Here is an 18,054-nt window from a genome sequence, read left to right as displayed (position 1 = left end):
TGTGTTTCCACGTCAATTTTTTTTTCTTTTTTACAAATTCTATACACAAAGTGGGGGTTAAAATGCCTCATACTGAGACGAACCACTGAGAAGGTCCAGCTAGCAACACGGTAGTTACTTGCTGCTGAACAATAAAGATCATCCATGAATTTAGACTCCAGATTTCATTTCTCCTCTTTAACTTAGGTCATCATCAGCTACAAAAGCAATAGTCTGTATGAATCTATACAAGTGGCTGAAGAGTTATTTACTTAAACTCCACTGTGGCAGGTTTGTCTTCCTTCTGTCTATGTAGAGAGCACACTGCAGAGCATCAGATGGGGTGCTCTTGCTCTTGGGCTATTCCAGCTGCTGTCCTGTCATCTGGACAGCTTCAAACACTACCCTACAGCAGCCTTCCCAGGACTGTCAAAGTTTTGAAACACTAACCAAAGCAGGAAGAGTTTGAATGTTAGCCCTATTCACATTAGACCCGCTTGGGGAATTCTTCTGTATATAAGTGCTACCCAAACAGCCTCTCCCAATCCACACACCTACACTTAAAGTAGATTTGCACTCCAGAAGTGCCTGCTACTCTCTGTTGACTCCAAATAGAGACTAGTCAGGTGGCCGGGCTGAAGATCCGTGCAGCCTACAAGTCTGAAGTAGACGTAGATCTCACGCCTTAGCCCTGTGCAGTCAACATAAGAGCCACCCATTGCAGAAGGAATGTGGGTAGTCTCAAAAATAGCACAAATCCTTTATTAACAATTGAACTAAAACTGTTGCCAGGACACACTATTTTTCATACTGACAATGACTGCTGAAGTTAAATAAGGAGCCCTATGAATAAACATGCAGCTGCTAAAACAGGAACAGCACCTGCAACACCCTGTGCTTTTATCCATCTCACAGCTGTTGTGCCCATGAACGGAGTAATTTCATCAGCTGATGATCTACACACTGTTTATGGTTTGTAAAATGAGCAAATGTGCAGAATGGACACATGTTTTTGCAAATACCGTTTATTTACAGCTGAAAATTTAGCCCATGAATCTGCTGTTCACAATGCCTTCATAAAGTCAGTTGAGAACAGCAACAAGAAACAATGTCAGACTTTTCAGTAGCAGCACCCTTTTGAACATGATGCGTGCTGCTGTGTGACTGTTGATACTTGTGCTGGTTTTGGCTGGGATAGGGTTAATTTTCTTCACAGTAGCTAGCATGGGGCTAAGTTTTGGATTTGTGCTGAAAACAGTGTTGATAACATAGGGATGGTTTTTTTATTGCTGAGCAGTGCTTACACAGAGTCAAGGCCTTTTCTGCTCCTCACCCCACCCCACCAGCGAGCAGGCTGGGGGTGCACAAGAAGCTGGGAGGGGACACAGCCGGGACAGCTGACCCCAGCTGACCAAAGGGATGTCCCACACCATGTGGCGTCATGCTCAGCATGTAAAGCTGGGGGAAGGAGAAGGAAGGGGGGGATGTTTGGAGTGATGGTGTTTGTCTTCCCAAGTAGCCGTTACTCGTGACGGAGCCCTGCTTTCCTGGAGATGGTTGAACACCTGCCTGCCCATGGGAAGTAGTGAATGAATTCCTTGTTTTGGTTTGCTTGCAGCTTTTACTTTACCTATTAAACTGTCTTTATCTCAACCCATGAGTTTTCTCATTTTTACCCTTCCGATTCTCTCCCCCATCCCACCGGGGAGGGGAGCGAGCGAGAGGCTGTGTGGTGCTTAGTTGCTGGCTGGGGTTAAACCACGACAATACTAAAACCAAAAAACAGAAAAAATATTTCCCTCGAATTCTAAGTTCGTGAAAAGCCTTCACAACTATTAGATGCGGTTTAAAAAAAAAATCCAGATCAAATGGAATTCAAACAACGTTGTATGAAAAGGGAAAAAGAATGAACCTTTACTTGTTTCACTCAAAGGACTTCATTTTTATTACACAGAGTAGTACCTAGAAGTCTTGAACTTTTGTTTATACACAGTAAACCGTTCCCACATTGAAGGCAGTTGTAGTGCTTTGTGTCGTGTATAGTTCTCTAAGGAGCTATTGAAAAAGAAATCCTACTTCAGAAGTTCCATTTAAAAAAACCCACAAAACCCAGGACTGATTTGGTGTTTGGTGGAGGTTTTTTGGTTTTGTTTTGTTTCTCAGAGAGACCAACACATAGAAGCCAAATGTAAAAAGAAAAGACTTAAAAGAACTAAAGAAACTGTAAATAATTTTCAGCAAAGTTTTAAAGAAATGAGTAGTCCTGACCTGGTCACAGGTAGCACTGGCTCCATCGGTCTTGCTTCGCACCACGGACTCTTTGGCTGCTCTGCATACAGAAGAGATGACTGACAGTGCAATGTCAGAGGCGAGAGGTGGCCAGGAGCAGACCATAACACATTGGGGCTTGATGTTTGCCTCACAGATGCACTCTCTGAATCACCAAAATTGCTGGTAATGTTGTAATTCATCATAGCAGGACTGCAGAATGCCATTGCAGAATATTCATGTCTGTTTTCCATGTAAGATGAGGAAATATAGACTGGACTGTGTTCTGCTGTCAACGTTGCCTGAGTACAGCTGTAGGGAACTGGAGAGACGATACCAGCGGGTGAGTTTTTGATTTCCGTTTTATTGCATCTAATATCCTGAAGTGGCAGCAACTGAGAAAAGTCCTTGTGAGAAGATGTACACAGGGACATTTTGAAGCAAGACTGAAGATTGTTGTTTAAATATTCATCCTAAGATGGTAAGGTATAAAAAAAGTTGAATTAAAAAGTAAGAAAGTTCCATATTAAGTCTTTTCTATAAAAGAAAAAAGGAATCAGTAAAACAGAAAATATAAAAATATCTTGTTAGAACAGATTACATACCAAATGCACTTAAACAGTCAATTTACAAATTTACTACCTTTAAGAAAAATTAAGCTTTCTAGAACTTCCTTAAAAATAAAGGCTAAGTCACACATTGAGTTTAGACTCCCTTAAAAAAAAACTGAAAAAAAATAACAAATCACTTGAAGTCTGAAACAAAGATGCTGGTGACAACTTGGATCTTAACTAAAGTAACTCATTAGAACGAGGGTAAAACTGCTCTATGTCAGAAGCAAAATTACCCCATGGTCCACAGCTATGGAGCGAGTGCCCTGCGAAATCAATTCTCTTTATGAAAACTCACCACCTCCTGCTCCCGCTGTAAGTGTGCTACTTCAGCCTTCCCTTTATCAACACAAACATGCAACAGTAAATGTTTTGAACACACACACAAACACACACACATCTCTCTCCGTTACCTTCCAAACCCAGAACTCCACTGCATATCCCTCTCCACGGAGGAGGAAGACATGTAATGGATGTCGGTAAGCAATGCAACTTCATCACTGAGAGGTCCCTGGGTACGGCACCTCTGAACAGAGCCATTATAAAAGTAGAAGTCACAAAATGTAGGTATTTCCAAAGCTGACAAGACAGAACTCGAGCGATTTCATAAGGTCCGGAAGTTTTATAATTTCCTGCCATTCTTCATCCCCATCCCAACTACTCTTCATCCTTCCTCCCATCTGAATCAACTATCAAAACAGATACCTTAATTTGCCCACAGTAAATACTCTCTGTCAGATTTAGGTATATCCAAATTATTTAAGGGAGGAAAAATTTTGAAAAGAAAAAAAAAAAAAAGCCCACCAAAATCATCCCCCTAAGACATACCCCCTTGTCTTGGAAGCATTACTGTTACAGTAGCATTTAAAAATATTTATTTTTTATTCTTCACTATGGGTTTCATCTGCAATTCGTTCCAGCTTTGAAGACAAACATGCAGCCCTCCTATAGCTTGCAATCCATACCAATTCTGCTTCCAAAATAGCAAGTTGCAGCCCCCGGAACTGATATTGTAGTGAACTTTTACAGGTGGTAATAAGATCTTAACATGAAAAATCATGGGATAATTAAAAAGTCACCCACAGCTTTGCTATTCTAGAAGTGGCCGAAGTATTGATGCTAAATATTCTCACCTTTTTTCACCTCACGTGACCATAAAGCCAGATGAGGAAGATTCAAACACAGGTCTGCGGAAGTACCAGCAACCTCCCTGTCCCAAAAATTCTCAGCCAGATGGCATTTCTACTATGCCACCTTGGGGCATTGACATATTTTTCTTCTCTAGGGCCAGGACAGAGGGTAGAAGCATTAACAAAAAATGTAAGAAATAGTCTTTTAGAACAAAATGAATAGTTTAAGGTCCGTCCTTCCTTCTTACTTTGCACTCTGTTTATGAAACTGAAGATATCTGTAGAAACAACCAGGAACTCATTTAAATCATCTCAGGCAATTCAGACCCAGCTGCTGTTTTTTCCTTTGTGGGAAACAGGAAAATGAGATATCTCAGCAGCTGTTTATGTCCAGCAGTTTTTGCACTGGAACTGCGATGCAGCCAAAGCAGGAGAATCTGACCTCACCCCTCACACAATCTACACGCTTCATTTGCCCCAGCCAGATGTTTCACAGTCTTCTCTAAGAGAAACCAAGCACCATTCAACTTTCACTGCAAAAAGCACTGAAAATCCCAAAGGTGCTTTTGCTCCCATAGCATGGGGTGGGTAGCCCAAATAATTTTTAAGCAGCAAATGACGGAACTAAGAAATGATCTCAAGACTGTTTTCAGTGGTTACTACAAATGGGCCCAATGAGCACACTGAATTCAAAATGCATTTAAAGCTTCTGTGTGGGTAAAGCTGTATACCACTTGTGATCTCAGAGGCTGCACATATTCCAGGTGTGCGTGGACACCCTGCAAGAGCATCTGGGATGTCCAGCAAGAGCTGACTGTGCTAACAGTGTCCCTCTGCCCCCCTGCCAAGGGCACACAGCGCAGGGTAACCCCAAACCCTTCTGAGAGAAGGACCTGAGAGGCATTACAGCATCATCTCTGTTATAGTCAGCTACAGACGTTCTGCTATGATACTTTGATAGTTTTTGCAGCAGGCAACTGGTTGTGTAGTTTCCCTCAGACATTTGGAAAATATATGCATGTACGCTGTAGAAGCAGAGAGAACACAGAGCTGGTACTACACAATTTTATGAACTGAAATCAGCTGAGCTTTAAGTCCTGTTTTTCTGGAGAGGTAATCCTCTAGAGCGGTATGCAGGATAACTACCTGTTTAGCGGAAGGACGTATTGTCTCCAAAAGGCAACACACACTCTTTAGAAACATATACTGAAGTTATGAGAAGCAAGAGTGAAGTTTTGTTTTAGAGTCCATGCAAGCATGAAAAGTCAGTACAGCCTTCCTCAAACATAGACTGCTTATGACTTATTTGCAAGAGAAGGGACTCTGGGTTCCAGGAGGTTAAAGAAACCTGTACTCATGGTCTTCAGCAGACTGCAAGATAGTGAAAAAATAACAGCATTGGCTTAAGATGATTGACTTGGGTCACAGAAACAGTTTAGCCGCAGGAGACTATGGATCTACATGCGATCACGTTGTTCACATTTCCTTATACCTAGAGAGTTTAGAACGGGAAGCCCAGAGCCTCACAAATGAAGTGAAGCTGCTGAAATTATCCAGTATTGCTCAGAAGGTCCTAAAAACTGACTGCTGGACTGTGAAGTCCTAAGGACTGTGAAGTTAAAGAAGGACTGCAGATTCAGGGAACCAGATCTTAAGATTTAAGGCTAGAGAAAACAAACTCCACCAGCGCCAATACCTCAGAAGGAAGCACGACCACATTTAAGTCAAGGATCAGAATAAGTTGTGCAACAAGCTAATAAATTTCCTCCATCCTGGTATAATATCCTCATATCTTAAGCACAGTTCATTAAACAGAAATTAACTCCTACATAAGGTGAACTCTCATTCCAATATCTCCTCCTTCTCTGAAGAAAGATTTTAAAAGCAAGATTCAATTTTTAAGCACATTATTTCGATCTAATCTATCAGCACTGCACTAGATCTGTACCAGACACAGAAACAAAACAGGTATCTGTTGGTTTTATACTACAGTCTTCTGGGAGACTGTAAATGTTTCAGTCCACTTAAGTCAGTGTAGCTTAGCAAGATACTCAGCAACTGAAATGCCATTATTAAGCAAATAACCATTTTGTCCGATTCCTTGAGTAACACTTACCATTCACAAATCTAAGTCACTAAGGGCAGGGTTCACATCTGGTGTAAGAGAAAATAGTTCCATTGGCTCCAGTACACAGAGGATGACATTGCTATCCGTGAGGATGTAGGAAAAAAATGTGATGTTATCGATGTTCTCCAGGAAAAAAGTTAGGTTTCTGGTCTTTAAACAGCTCTACTTAATGAACTCGATGTATCTCGAGAGTCGCCATGCAAGACACACCAGATCAGGCACAAGAACTGGTTTAGATGTCATAGTCAAACAGATACATGGGTAAATAATTAAGCCATCTGACCTATTTGAACAAACTCAAAAGCCAGTTATTACACATTACCTATAACAAGTATCTTCTTTTTAAAAGCCTTGTATAAAATAATTTTTTTTTTTTTTTTTTTTTTAGTTTTGGTAAGGAGAAAAAATAGGTAGAGAGGGCAGGCTGCCATGTTTTAGAGCCTGCTTGGAAACATAATACAATAGTTTTTCCTAGAAAAACACAACAGTCTGCAAAAAGCAATAAAGTGATGGATGTTCTCAGGCACCATTCCATCAACATATACTACATGTTCAGAATTTTATAGGCAAGTCATATATTTTGAGCAAAGACTTTTTGCAATAGAGAATTAAGATGACCTTTTCTCTGCTAGGCTTAATTTAAAGTGCAATCATTCTTCCTTTCGTTTTAATAGAGGTGATTCAGCAAGCGTGCATTCCACTACCCCACAGCCTAAGCCCCTCAGTCATCTTGCAAAGCCTTCTATTAATATTCTGCTAAGTTAAACTTTACACAACCCACTGCAACAATGAACTGAATCATTTTCTCAAAAACTGATCATTAATGGAAAGTCATTCCTGATGCATAAAATGGCACTTGTGCTTCAAGTTTTGTGAAAAATTTATTACTCATTAAACACAGCAGTGCCAGATACTGCCAACAGAAGGCATATAAGTAAACAAGTTTATTATTACCTGAGAAGGACTAGATGCAACAAGTAGAGGACAGCTAGGGAAATAAAATGAAAATAAAGAAGAAAATACCGCACATTAAAAGCATAGGGGCAAGAATACTTTGAAACACTTAAGCAAAATGAGCACTCTCTTTGGCCTGTCTTAGCCTTTCTGTACTGAAGATGCTGACAACTGCCAGGTTATTCTATATATTCTAAACATTCATAAATATATTTTAGGGCTCAATGCATATGACACACATGGAGGCACCAAGGGAACTGGGTTTGTTCCACCAGAGGAACACGACTGCAGGAGGGTGTAACTCCAGTCTTCTACTCCCTAAAGTGGAGTTACAAAGATGACAAAGCCAGGCTCTTTTCAGAAAAAGTGCACAAGCCAGGATAAGAGATGACAGTCACAGGTCAGTGCAAGGGAAATTCCAGTTGGACATATGAAAAAATTCTCCACAGTGAGAATTAAGTACAGGAACAGGACACTCAGAAAGGCCATGAAATCTCCATCTTTGGAGATATAAAAAAACCTTGACTGATAAAGGCCCTAAGCAGCCAGACCTCACTTTAAGCAGGATGATGGATTAGTTGCTCTCCAGATGTCCCTTCCCACCAGGATTTTTTTATGACTATGTTCCTCCACTCATAGCATTCATAGCAGAGGAAATTCTATTTTACCAGTGCTAGAAAGAGTGAAGCATATCAAAGGATCATTAATTACCCTGGACACTGGCCACCTGGTCAAGTTTGTTCAAGAAGGTAAGAGCTGTGGGTCCTGTCCAAAGACAACCAGTGTTTAACACCTCATGGTACATGAAAACAGCTGTCTTGCATATACTGCAATGGGATTAGTTCACTAGAAGAAGGTATGCATACAACTGGAAAAGATTTTCAGATCTCAATTCAAACTAGAGTTAAGATTGACTGCAGTAGGTTTTAGCCTTTCAGTTTGTAGACCCTTAAAATATTATGACCTCAGAATGGGTTATAAGCTTTCAGTGATTTGCATTTCTTAGGTATGTTTCATAGACTTAGGGATCCAGAGACCAGAAATAGAAAGCCACTGTCCTGCTCAAGAACACAAACGGAGAGACTTCAGCTCCTTTACTCTCCATGTCATTACTTTGAAGTACAGTGTAGACACTCAATACATATTCCATCAAAAAGAATATTTGAATTTCAGTGTGAAAATTTTAGCATGTTCCATTAGAAAAGAAACATTATTAAAACTGTTACACAAGTAGCACTTACAAGGATCTGTCCGAGGATTTTGTAATCACACTTCAATCCGCAGCAGTATCCTGGCAGAAGCCGGTACACAGAATATCACCCTTGTCCAATACGAACTTTATCATTAAAAGAAAGCATCTTTCTCTGATGCAAGGAAGAGGAGTGGAGGAGTGGTAGAGGCTGGCCTACACCTGGAACTCAGATTTTCGCATAGTTGGGATGTGCATCTGTATCCAGCATCCCTGAAGCACACTTGGGTCTCTCAGCACACGCTAATTAATTAAGCTAATTCCTAAGAAGTTAATTCTGAGAAATTAATTCTTAGTTTGATGATCAGAACATAGCTCTGTGCCAACAGCAGCTAATACACCAGTTCCTTGGCTCCAGGAGAAGTTAATTCCTTCAACCACCCTTTCTCCCTTAATGACAGTGAAAAACAAGCGTATAGGAGCCTTCCTCCACCTCACTACCTTCTAGTCATTACAAAAGCCTGTATTGAGGGACATCTTTAATCCATGAGACTCTGCTGAGAAACAGAGCACCACGCTCAATCATCTGCCTTCAAAAAGGGCAAATATATATGGAGAAACAGCCTCATTTTGCCCAGTAGGACTTATACACAGCATGGCGGGTTACTGAATAACTGTCTCTTAGTTATTGGCATGCTGTAGACATGAGCTGGCACAGGGGCTGAGATTCTTTACCTCAAGTCAAGTTCTTTCTCTTTACTCTTATAACAATTCAGCATTTCCCATATTAGAAATAAATAAAACGGGGACTGAATATACCACTGCATTTATTCCCTGTTCCCACAGCAGTTCCCCCACACAACTCTGGGAGGATATACAGCAGGCACACACAGAGCAGTGCCAGCAGCAATGCACTCATGCCAGACACAAATTTAAGAGAGAAAAGGGAAGGGGAAAAAAAGTCAGTATGTGAAAAAAACCAGGTAAATCAGGCAATAGGAATAGAGCAGGAATTAAAATTCCCTATTCTCTCAGGAAGAGAGACCATCTGTTTTGCTTTCTGAGGAAAGCAAAGATGAGAGATTTTCCCTGGCAGCATTTGTCCATCACTAGGCATAAAAACCTGTGATGAGATTAAGAAGCCCTTTGGCCAATGGACAGTACAGTAAGGTCATAACTGCCTCTAAAACCTAGACCCCCTGGCAATCTATAGGCAACAAGATTAGATTGGTGGGTAGACAAACAGGACATATCCCCAGATGACATGAACTAATTTATTTCTGCAGCACATGCTACACCACCCGAGGATCTGACCTGCCATCGCTCCAAAACATGGGGTGGGAGTTTCTGTTTGGCATGTATGTCAGTGAATGTGGGATTTCGTTGCTCCTGGTTAAGGAGACATGATGCATTGGCTGTTCCCTGGAGCACACCATGCCTCAGGCTCCTCAAATGACCTCGTCCTTTATGAGGCTGAGAGGGAACGGTGATAACCAGGCTTGTCTTTGGCATAAGAAAACCCTTCTTGCTGTCAGGGAATCATTTTTTCAGATCTAAGTGACCTGAAGAGCAGACAAAAAGCAGCAGACTTTTTCCTGTCAGACCAATGTGCAATATCCTTCACTCCACTCTCTCTTCCCCCAGAAAAACCCATATTATTTACTGTGTTTTTTCCACACAGCCTCTTTACTATGCAAATTATTTACGTTGGAGGACTAATTTACATAAGAAAAGAGACTGTTTCACTGGTGATCTTATTAAGCAACAAGCCCAAAGCCTCTTCAGCTAACAGCACTTGTCAGCATTGTTTTCAAGACAGCCTGTTGTGTCTGTCCAAGAAAAACATGCCACATGCAAGGTGCCTTTTCCATCACTGCCACTCAGGCAGCAACTACAGCTGCGGAGTTGAACTGTGCTTTGGGAGACACCGAGAGACTGGCTTCATGTGTTTGACTATGACAGCAAGGAGCGTCCAGTTTGCATCTTGCTGTACTCAGCAGCCAAACAACACATTTCATAAATCTGTGGCTGCCTTACCTTTTACTGCACAAAGCAAACTTTTGTCTTTTTAGTCATAAAACTTGAATAAACAACCTTTTCTATAACTGGATAGAAATGAAATCTATGTATGAATATGTATGAAACACAGAACAATTTTAGCTGCTTTTCTGGTTTTAGCTATAATTCAATTTGTTTCCTTATTGGAATTTATGTAAAATACCATTTCATATGTATTCGTTTTGCCATACATCTTCCCACTAACAGAAAATTTAAGACTAAGTATTTTTGCCCCTGCAATTTTATTCTAACTTCTTTAGAAAAAATTTTTTTGCAAAGCAGTTATTTGATACCCAATTTTGATGACTTAAAAGACTTACAGCTGCCTGACAAATTACTAATTGTGCCATAACTTTTCCCTCATCATCACTAATTTACTGAAATAACACAGAAATAAAGGTATTGCGTATTCTTGCCTTTCAAGCTATGAAACACTGTTAGAATGCTGCATGAAATCCCAGATCAGATATGTTTATCTGGTCCACAAAATCTGGTAACAAAAGTTTGTGTATATGTTTTAGTCCCTTAAACAAAAAAGCTATTCTAGATTTGTCTCATCATTAACCTGGACATGAAAAACTGCCTTTTACTGTGGGTAAAATCCTGTCTCAACTGAGTTAGGCAGAATTTTGTCATTGATTCACAAGGTGGACATTTGTCTAATATATTAATCAAGAGAAAAATTGAATGTCCTCCTAGTCTTATCAAAATGAAATGAGAGAAATGATTCTGAGATTTCTGCTCTCTGACCTTCATATTTCCTGTCTCTGGAGGAACGGACCAGCAAACTCTTCTATGTGAATATTTTTTGCTGTTAGCAAAAGCATGTTGCAGATAACTGAAGAAGAGCACAATAACATAGTGGATATAAAATCAATTCAGCCCCTCGGATCACCATCCCTTTTCACTGTAAGTTCTTTTCTACCTTACCTTCAAGTCAATATTCAAGAACCAGAACTAAACTAAGTGTATTTAAAGAAATCATATACTAACATGGCTTTATAGTGGTTTTAATTAATACATTTTAATCCATTCTTTATCAAAATATCATCATAGACAGCCACAGTGGCTAACTCTTATTGAAGGCAATTCTGGAAGTGCAACATTTTAAGACGATCTCTAAAACTCTGGGTATTTTCTTCCTGTGATATTTTAAATTTATCAGGTTACCAACAAACAAATTCACTGGGATATAAAATAATTTTTGTGATTCCACTTTCTCCAGCAATACTTGAAGCTCAGTTAACTGGTTCTCATAATTTACAGCACTTAAGGGATCAACTGTAAAGAAGATTTAGTCCATCCCTTCAGGTCTAAGATTTTTATTGTTATTTCTCCTTTGAAAGTCCAAGGAAGCTGAACTGCTCACTCACACACACACACAGTTACCAGTCTGAGAATGGAGACACTACAGCTGTCTTCCTCTAACACTGTGTTACAGTCACTGTGTCTGCAAAATGTAAGTTACATCTTATTTAAAAAGATATAGGAAAGTTAAGAAAGGAAAGCAAAAAGGAAGATAGCGACAGAGGGGTGATTTGATGTTTAAACTTTGTTCAGAAACATAAAAAGGAATTTTGATAAAGCTCTGAAATAGCAAGTGAAAGTTCCAAAGCTTTAAATTAGAAATACAAAATGTATTTGTTACTTCAGTTAAGGCACCATACTTCGGTCTTAGATTTCTCCCCCTCATGGGGGGGGACAACAGATGAGCAAGGAATTTCAAGGATACAGATGAGGAAACATATTGCTGGTAATACTCAGCACATCAGAATCAAATGCTAAATGCTTTTATGTTCAAAACCTGTTTCTCATGCAACTCATAACCATATCGAAACTTTCTCTGCACATAAATGGTAATTATGCATCATTCTCCATATGACAAGGCTGAACCCTTTCCCAAAAAGAAATAGCATGTTTACCAGCCATTCCAAGGTCTAAATTGCAACATTTGCTGTTTATCCCATCCTCTCTCCAGACTGACATTTATTTTCTCTAATAAAACCTCACTTATAAAACCTCCAAGACAAAAAGACCAGATCATTCTTGTCATTGCTAGCCAAAATTCTTTACTGGCATTCAGGCAGAGGTTCTGATAGGTTTGATGAAGATTTACACATGTGCTGCCCAGTCTTTAGTTATTGCTGAATATACCTTTTAGCATTTCCAAAAGCAAATGTAAGAAACAGGCTTGTATCTTCTTGTCTAATTAGGAAGATTCTTTTCAAAACTGAAGTTCTCATTAAAAGAATGTAAACCTATATCACCGACTTTGAAACTACTATGGGGAAACTACTTAGGTAGACACAGCAACTGTAAGAACAAAACCTGAAGTATTTATCAGTATGAGACCTAGAATTTAAAAAGCCTGATCCACAGTCCAGTCAAGTCAATGAGGAAACTTCCAATAACTCCAATCTGCTTTGGATCAGTTCCTAAAAAATACTATGATGCTACAAAGTGGCTTTTACCTTTTATTAGCATATTCATTTGTGCAGTTTTCCATAAACCTTCAAAAACCCAACCCCCTAAGTTATGTTCAAAAATACTCTTTCTGCTTTCAGTGCAGCAATCCTATTCTAATTAGATTCTTAAGCCAAAGTCCTAAAATATAGCAAACTTCCACAATTTTCTCTGAATCCTCACAGAACTTTTAAAACAAACCTGTTGAAAGATCATTTTATATGCATAAACTGTTAGACTTTAAGAACAAATGTGCACTGAAACTAAAACAAAAACTCTTGGTAATTTAACTATCCCATTTCACTATAGAGGTTACTGTTCATAAATCCAGTGGCTATCAATTGCAGAGCTTTGGTAACATTTAAAATAATAAATATTTCATTCAATATAGCACGTACCTGATTGACACTGAATAGGGTTTCTGTTCTTTATAAATGTTCTGACAGCATTACATGTCAGCAAGGTTTTCACATGGCAATTCTGGATTTATTTTCCTTCTTTCCTTTATCTCTTGATTCTAAAGCAGCTGTGCCCACCACCACTTAGTCATCAGATTTCAAATATGAATCTTTTCAAAGCAATGTGATGCCAGCTCATCAGTGCAAGATTACATAGATACTATCAGTGTTTCCTTTCCCTGTGAAGGCAAGACCTAAACAGAAGTTCCTCCTCCTCCTTTCTGACATAACAAGCTTCTGAATTTGTCGTTCACTGCAGTTAAAGCTCTTACATGATTGAATAATTTTATAAGCCAAGCATTCTCATATTTAGCACAGAATTATGAATGATTAACTAACCAGCAATTCTGGAAGCAAATACTGAGATTTAAAAAAGCTAAATCAAACTTTTTATATCTTTGTCACAGGAAAACCTGAAACATATTTAATGTTTGCTCTGAACCAGCAATGTACTCATCTTAAACATTCTGGGCAACATAATTAATAAACTACTTTGGCATTGTTTTTAAACACCAGATGCATAAACAGACAAGGAGGGATTTTTTTTTTTTTCAGTGTAACTACATTCTTCTCAAATAAAGTAAATTAACTAGAAGCCATTTAAGGTGATATCTTTATTTTACCGAGTTAACATTTATTAAAAAAAAAAAAAAAAAAAAAAAAGACATGCAGCAAGGTCCAATTCTCAATTATACATTGGGATTGCTGGATTAGTTGCACAGCATTACCCTCATTTACCCTAGGGAAGCTGACATGCTTGTAGATTTGCTTGGATAAAGCCTGATGTTATTCATTCTTGCATTTTAGACCCAAAATATCTCCAAGTCTACACAACCTTCTGAAATCTCTTGTCTGAGTTAGGAGATTTGACTGTTGTCAACCTGTGCAGCTGAAATCGTCCTGCCCCCTTTGCTATCAACAGCTTCTCTGCAAGCACAGCCAGGACCAAACCAAGTTAGTATTACTATCCACTCAGTCAGCCATTCCTATAATTACTTCATGCTAATGCAATTTTTCTCAACATCAAATCCAGTTGGCGGCCAGTCACAAGTGGTGTTCCCCAGGGCTCAGCACTGGGGCCAGTCCTGTTCAATATCTTCATTGATGATCTCGATGAGGGGATTGAGGGCACCCTCAGTAAGTTTGCAGATGACACCAAGTTGGGTGGAAATGTCGATCTGCTGGAGGGTAGGAAGGCCCTACAGAGGGACCTGGACAGGCTGGATTGTTGGGCCGGGGCCAACTGTATGAGGTTCAACAAGGCTCAGTGCTGGGTCCTGCACTTTGGTCACAACAACCCCATGCAATGCTACAGGCTTGGGGAGGAGTGGCTGGAGAGCTGTCTGGCAGAAAAGGACCTGGGGGTGTTGGTTGACAGCTGCCTGAACACGAGCCAGCAGTGTGCTCAGGTGGCCAAGAGGGCCAATGGCATCCTGGCTTGTGTCAGGAATAGTGTGGCCAGCAGGACCAGGGAGGTGATACTGCCCTTGCACTGGGGACTGGTGAGGCTGCACCCTGAGTACTGTGTTCAGCATTGCGCCCCTCACTACAAGAAGGACATCGAGGTGCTGGAGCGTGTCCAGAGGAGGGCAATGAAGTTGGTGAAGGGTCTAGAGCACAAGTCTTATGAGGAGTGGCTGAGGGAGCTGGAGTTGTTTAGTCTGGAGAAGAGGAGGCTGAGGGGAGACCTTATTGCTCTCTACAGCTACCTGAAAGGAGGCTGTAGCGAGGTGGGGGTCGGTCTCTTCTCCCAAGTAACAAGCGCTAGGATGAGAGGAAATGGCCTCAAGCTGCACCAGGGGAGGTTTAGGTTGGATATTAGGAAAAACTTCTTCACTGAAAGGGCTGTCAGGCATTGGAACAGGCTGCCCAGGGAAGTGGTTGAGTCTCCATCCCTGGAGGTATTTAAAAGACAGGTAGATGTGGTACTTAGGGACATGATTTAGTGATGGATTTGGCAGTGATAGGTTAACAGTTGGACTCGATGTTAAGGGTCTTTTCCAACCTTAATGATTCTATGATTCTATGATCAGATTTGCTTTTCTACCTTGTTTCTATGTTCTTTTCCTTAAGCCTCCCCATCTCCTCTCATTACTATTTTGCAGGTCCAAAGACAGCTACTTTTAATCTGAAATTCCTTTTATTTTTACAGATAGAGCCTTTTGCAAGCTACAGGAGATTCAAGTCCTTACTGCCAGCACTTTTTGGTGATTAGTTCTTATATAGTTGGACCTGTGTCTATCCAATCCCATTTGTGCCTGTAGTAACCCTTAAACACTGTTTAAGGGCAAGGTCATGTTCTCTACCGTCCTCAGTACTAATGGGATAGGAACATAAATGTTTACTGCTAAATACTACAGAAGTGCACCTTAGTCGTTCACACATATAACGGCTGCTTTCCCCTCTTGTCCTGACGTAGCCCCTAAACCATCCATACCAGGCCCTGGTCCCGTGAGTCCCTTTACTCTATATACCTGACCCTTCCCAAAGCTCCCCTCTGTTTTTAGCAGCTGTCCTCCTGCCCCTTTCACAACAGAGACTCTACTGCTAAAAGGCCCCTTATTTTCCACAAATGGATGGCAAAAACTTTCAAAATCAGAAAGGACAGAGGGGATGCTACCCATAGCCATCAGCAGAAGTTAGACTTGTGAGGACATCAGTGGGGTCAAAGGATCCTTATTTCCAGGATGATACATGTGCACCTCTGCAGAAGTGTCCACAAAATGCAGATCTAAGAGGGGAAAGGGGAACAAGGACTATGGATACCAAATAAGCATTAGGAGCAGCCTTAAGTAGTTACCTGTGAATTTTATCTTTCCTCTCCATTCAGATCTTCTTTCAGTTAGGAGCCACAGCTGTTTTGGGTAATATAAGCAAAAACCTTCAATCAAGGCCAATTAAGATTTTATGTGTTAGCTAAACAGATGGAATAAAGAGTAACTAAAGAAACAATCAGAAACAGGTTGGCAGTAGACAAAGAAAAATAAGTCAAGTTCTCTTCTCTCTCTTTTCTATATATAATGTATATTAATGTTTCCTAAAACAATATAAAATGAGAAGGCCTTTCATTAATGTATTTTCCTCATAGCTATTTTTGGGGGGGTGAGTGTCAAGACAGGAGTTTTCATGCATAGAAAGGGATGATTAGACTCTGAGCTACAGCAGTTTGTAACTGGAGCAGCACCTGTCTAGCAGACATGTGGAGCAGCTACAAGGAGCCTTGAGACAATACGCAAGACAAAAATAATCCAAATAAGATGTAGCTCAGGATGGTACACTCCCCTGTGTGTACAAGTGCATGAAGGAGAATACATGAATGCCAATAGATTCAAAAAGCAGTTCCCTTAGACAAAAGTGTTGTAGTGAATAAAATGGGTAAACTTACCTACTTGACAACCCAGGCCCATCATTGATGAATGGATAAATTCTGTATTGTCCCAGATACAAAGAGTTACTTACATCATTATCACCTAAAATTATTCAAGGTTGAGCAGCTCCTGGGACCACAGGGTTCACCATGCCAACTGTATGGTGTATACTGTCTGTATATTCCCCAAGTAAAGCACCAAGCTTTCTTCTCAGCATTCCCACTATATTTAGCACCCCAGGTCTCAGAGTCATGACTTGGCTTTCTAGCAAATTCATACTATAGAAGCAATTTGAAGAGTGGCTTGACTTGAGGATTCACCTAACAAAGAACCTTTTTACTATCTCCTGGAAGTTTTAAAGGTGTTATAGTAAAAGGATCACACTGAAGGAAGAGTGAAGAAAAAGGGCCAGAACAGAACTGCAGAGAGAATCTTTTTGGACAGTGTTCACCAGTGGTTACGTGATCTTGCATACTGATTATTTAATTGCTGTGGCAATCTCCTTAAGGACACCTGCTGCTAGCTGTAAAAAAAAACCTACACAATTTCATTGCAGTATCTCACATATCCATAAAAAGAAGTAAACTTTAAGGAAAAGAGGGATGCAATATTAAATTTGCAGAAATAAATACCACAATTGTGCCTAAAAGAATTTGAAGGAAACTAGCTATCCCTGTATTATCTGGGCAAAGGTATATTCTCCTCATCACCTGTAAGTATCCAGTGGGTGAATACCACCTTGCTTTGCTAACACAGTTTCTACCCCAGCACCATACACTTCATTCCGTAACTATTGCCAAAAGAACTGAAAAATCAGCATCACAAGGGAAGGCTTATTTCCACTCCATACAGAAAAGCTGCTGTGAAAAACTACCAGCTTTAAATACACCCACCTGGTTCACAGCACCTCCAAATCTGATAAAGCTTTCAGCCACAATACTAGACCCTCTCCTTGAGGCTCCTAGCTTCAAGCTGAGCAGGGACATGTGACACATCTGGATGCTGCAATACATTCAGATCAGATCCAATGCTAGCCGCAGGTTCTGAAGGTCCACTCTTTTGAAGGTCAGCTGCAGTGATAAGCAGCTCTGCCATTGCACTAGGGAAAGACCAATAAACACATGGAGTCCACACTGCTAAGGATTCATTCTTGCTTGCATTCCAAGGAACCCCTTTATGCAGGTCTCTTATCTAGTAGGCTGAAATTAAAGAAAACCATTTCTAATATGCTCATCCCTTAGAGAGAAAAAAAAAAGGCATCTCAAGTTTTAAATGTTAAATATTAAATTATTGCAACATACATTAGGATTCAAGATTGCTATTTTATTTTATTTTATTTTCAATTAGTTGCAGTCTTGGCAGCAGACAACTGAGGTCAAAGGCTGAAAGTCACCAGCTGAGCATGTGGAACTTGTATTTCTTGATCCTGTGCAAGAGAGAATTCTCTC

At 40.1% G+C, this 18,054-nt stretch overlaps 1 protein-coding gene across 10 annotated transcripts in view; it reads right to left on the bottom strand.

The window, feature by feature from the left end:
* The window catches only part of ESR2 (estrogen receptor 2), a 56,202-nt gene extending 38,619 nt beyond the window's left edge, over positions 1 to 17,583 (bottom strand). For 8 of the 10 annotated variants that reach the window (XR_015702363.1, XR_015702361.1, XR_015702364.1 and 5 more), the window contains exons 1-2: positions 6,105 to 6,314; positions 2,248 to 2,720 (exon numbers count right to left, since the gene is read on the bottom strand). Coding sequence is in view for 3 of the 10 variants with exons in the window: in XM_087747935.1 (XP_087604061.1) it covers positions 2,248 to 2,720; positions 6,105 to 6,107 (476 nt within the window). In the remaining 7 variants the exon portion in view is untranslated. Of the gene's footprint in view, positions 1 to 2,247; positions 2,721 to 6,104; positions 6,315 to 17,499 lie in introns of those variants that run through there. The other 2 variants (XM_009462205.2, XM_087747936.1) reach the window with 2 other exon arrangements.
* Between the last annotated feature and the right edge of the window lie 471 nt (positions 17,584 to 18,054).

This window comes from Nipponia nippon, unplaced genomic scaffold (assembly GCF_047370975.1).
Source record: "Nipponia nippon isolate SJK-2023a ecotype South Korea unplaced genomic scaffold, ASM4737097v1 scaffold_11, whole genome shotgun sequence".
Taxonomy (NCBI): domain Eukaryota; kingdom Metazoa; phylum Chordata; class Aves; order Pelecaniformes; family Threskiornithidae; genus Nipponia; species Nipponia nippon.
Note: the sequence above shows the minus strand (reverse complement) of the source record. Positions and strands in the feature narration are given on the sequence as shown.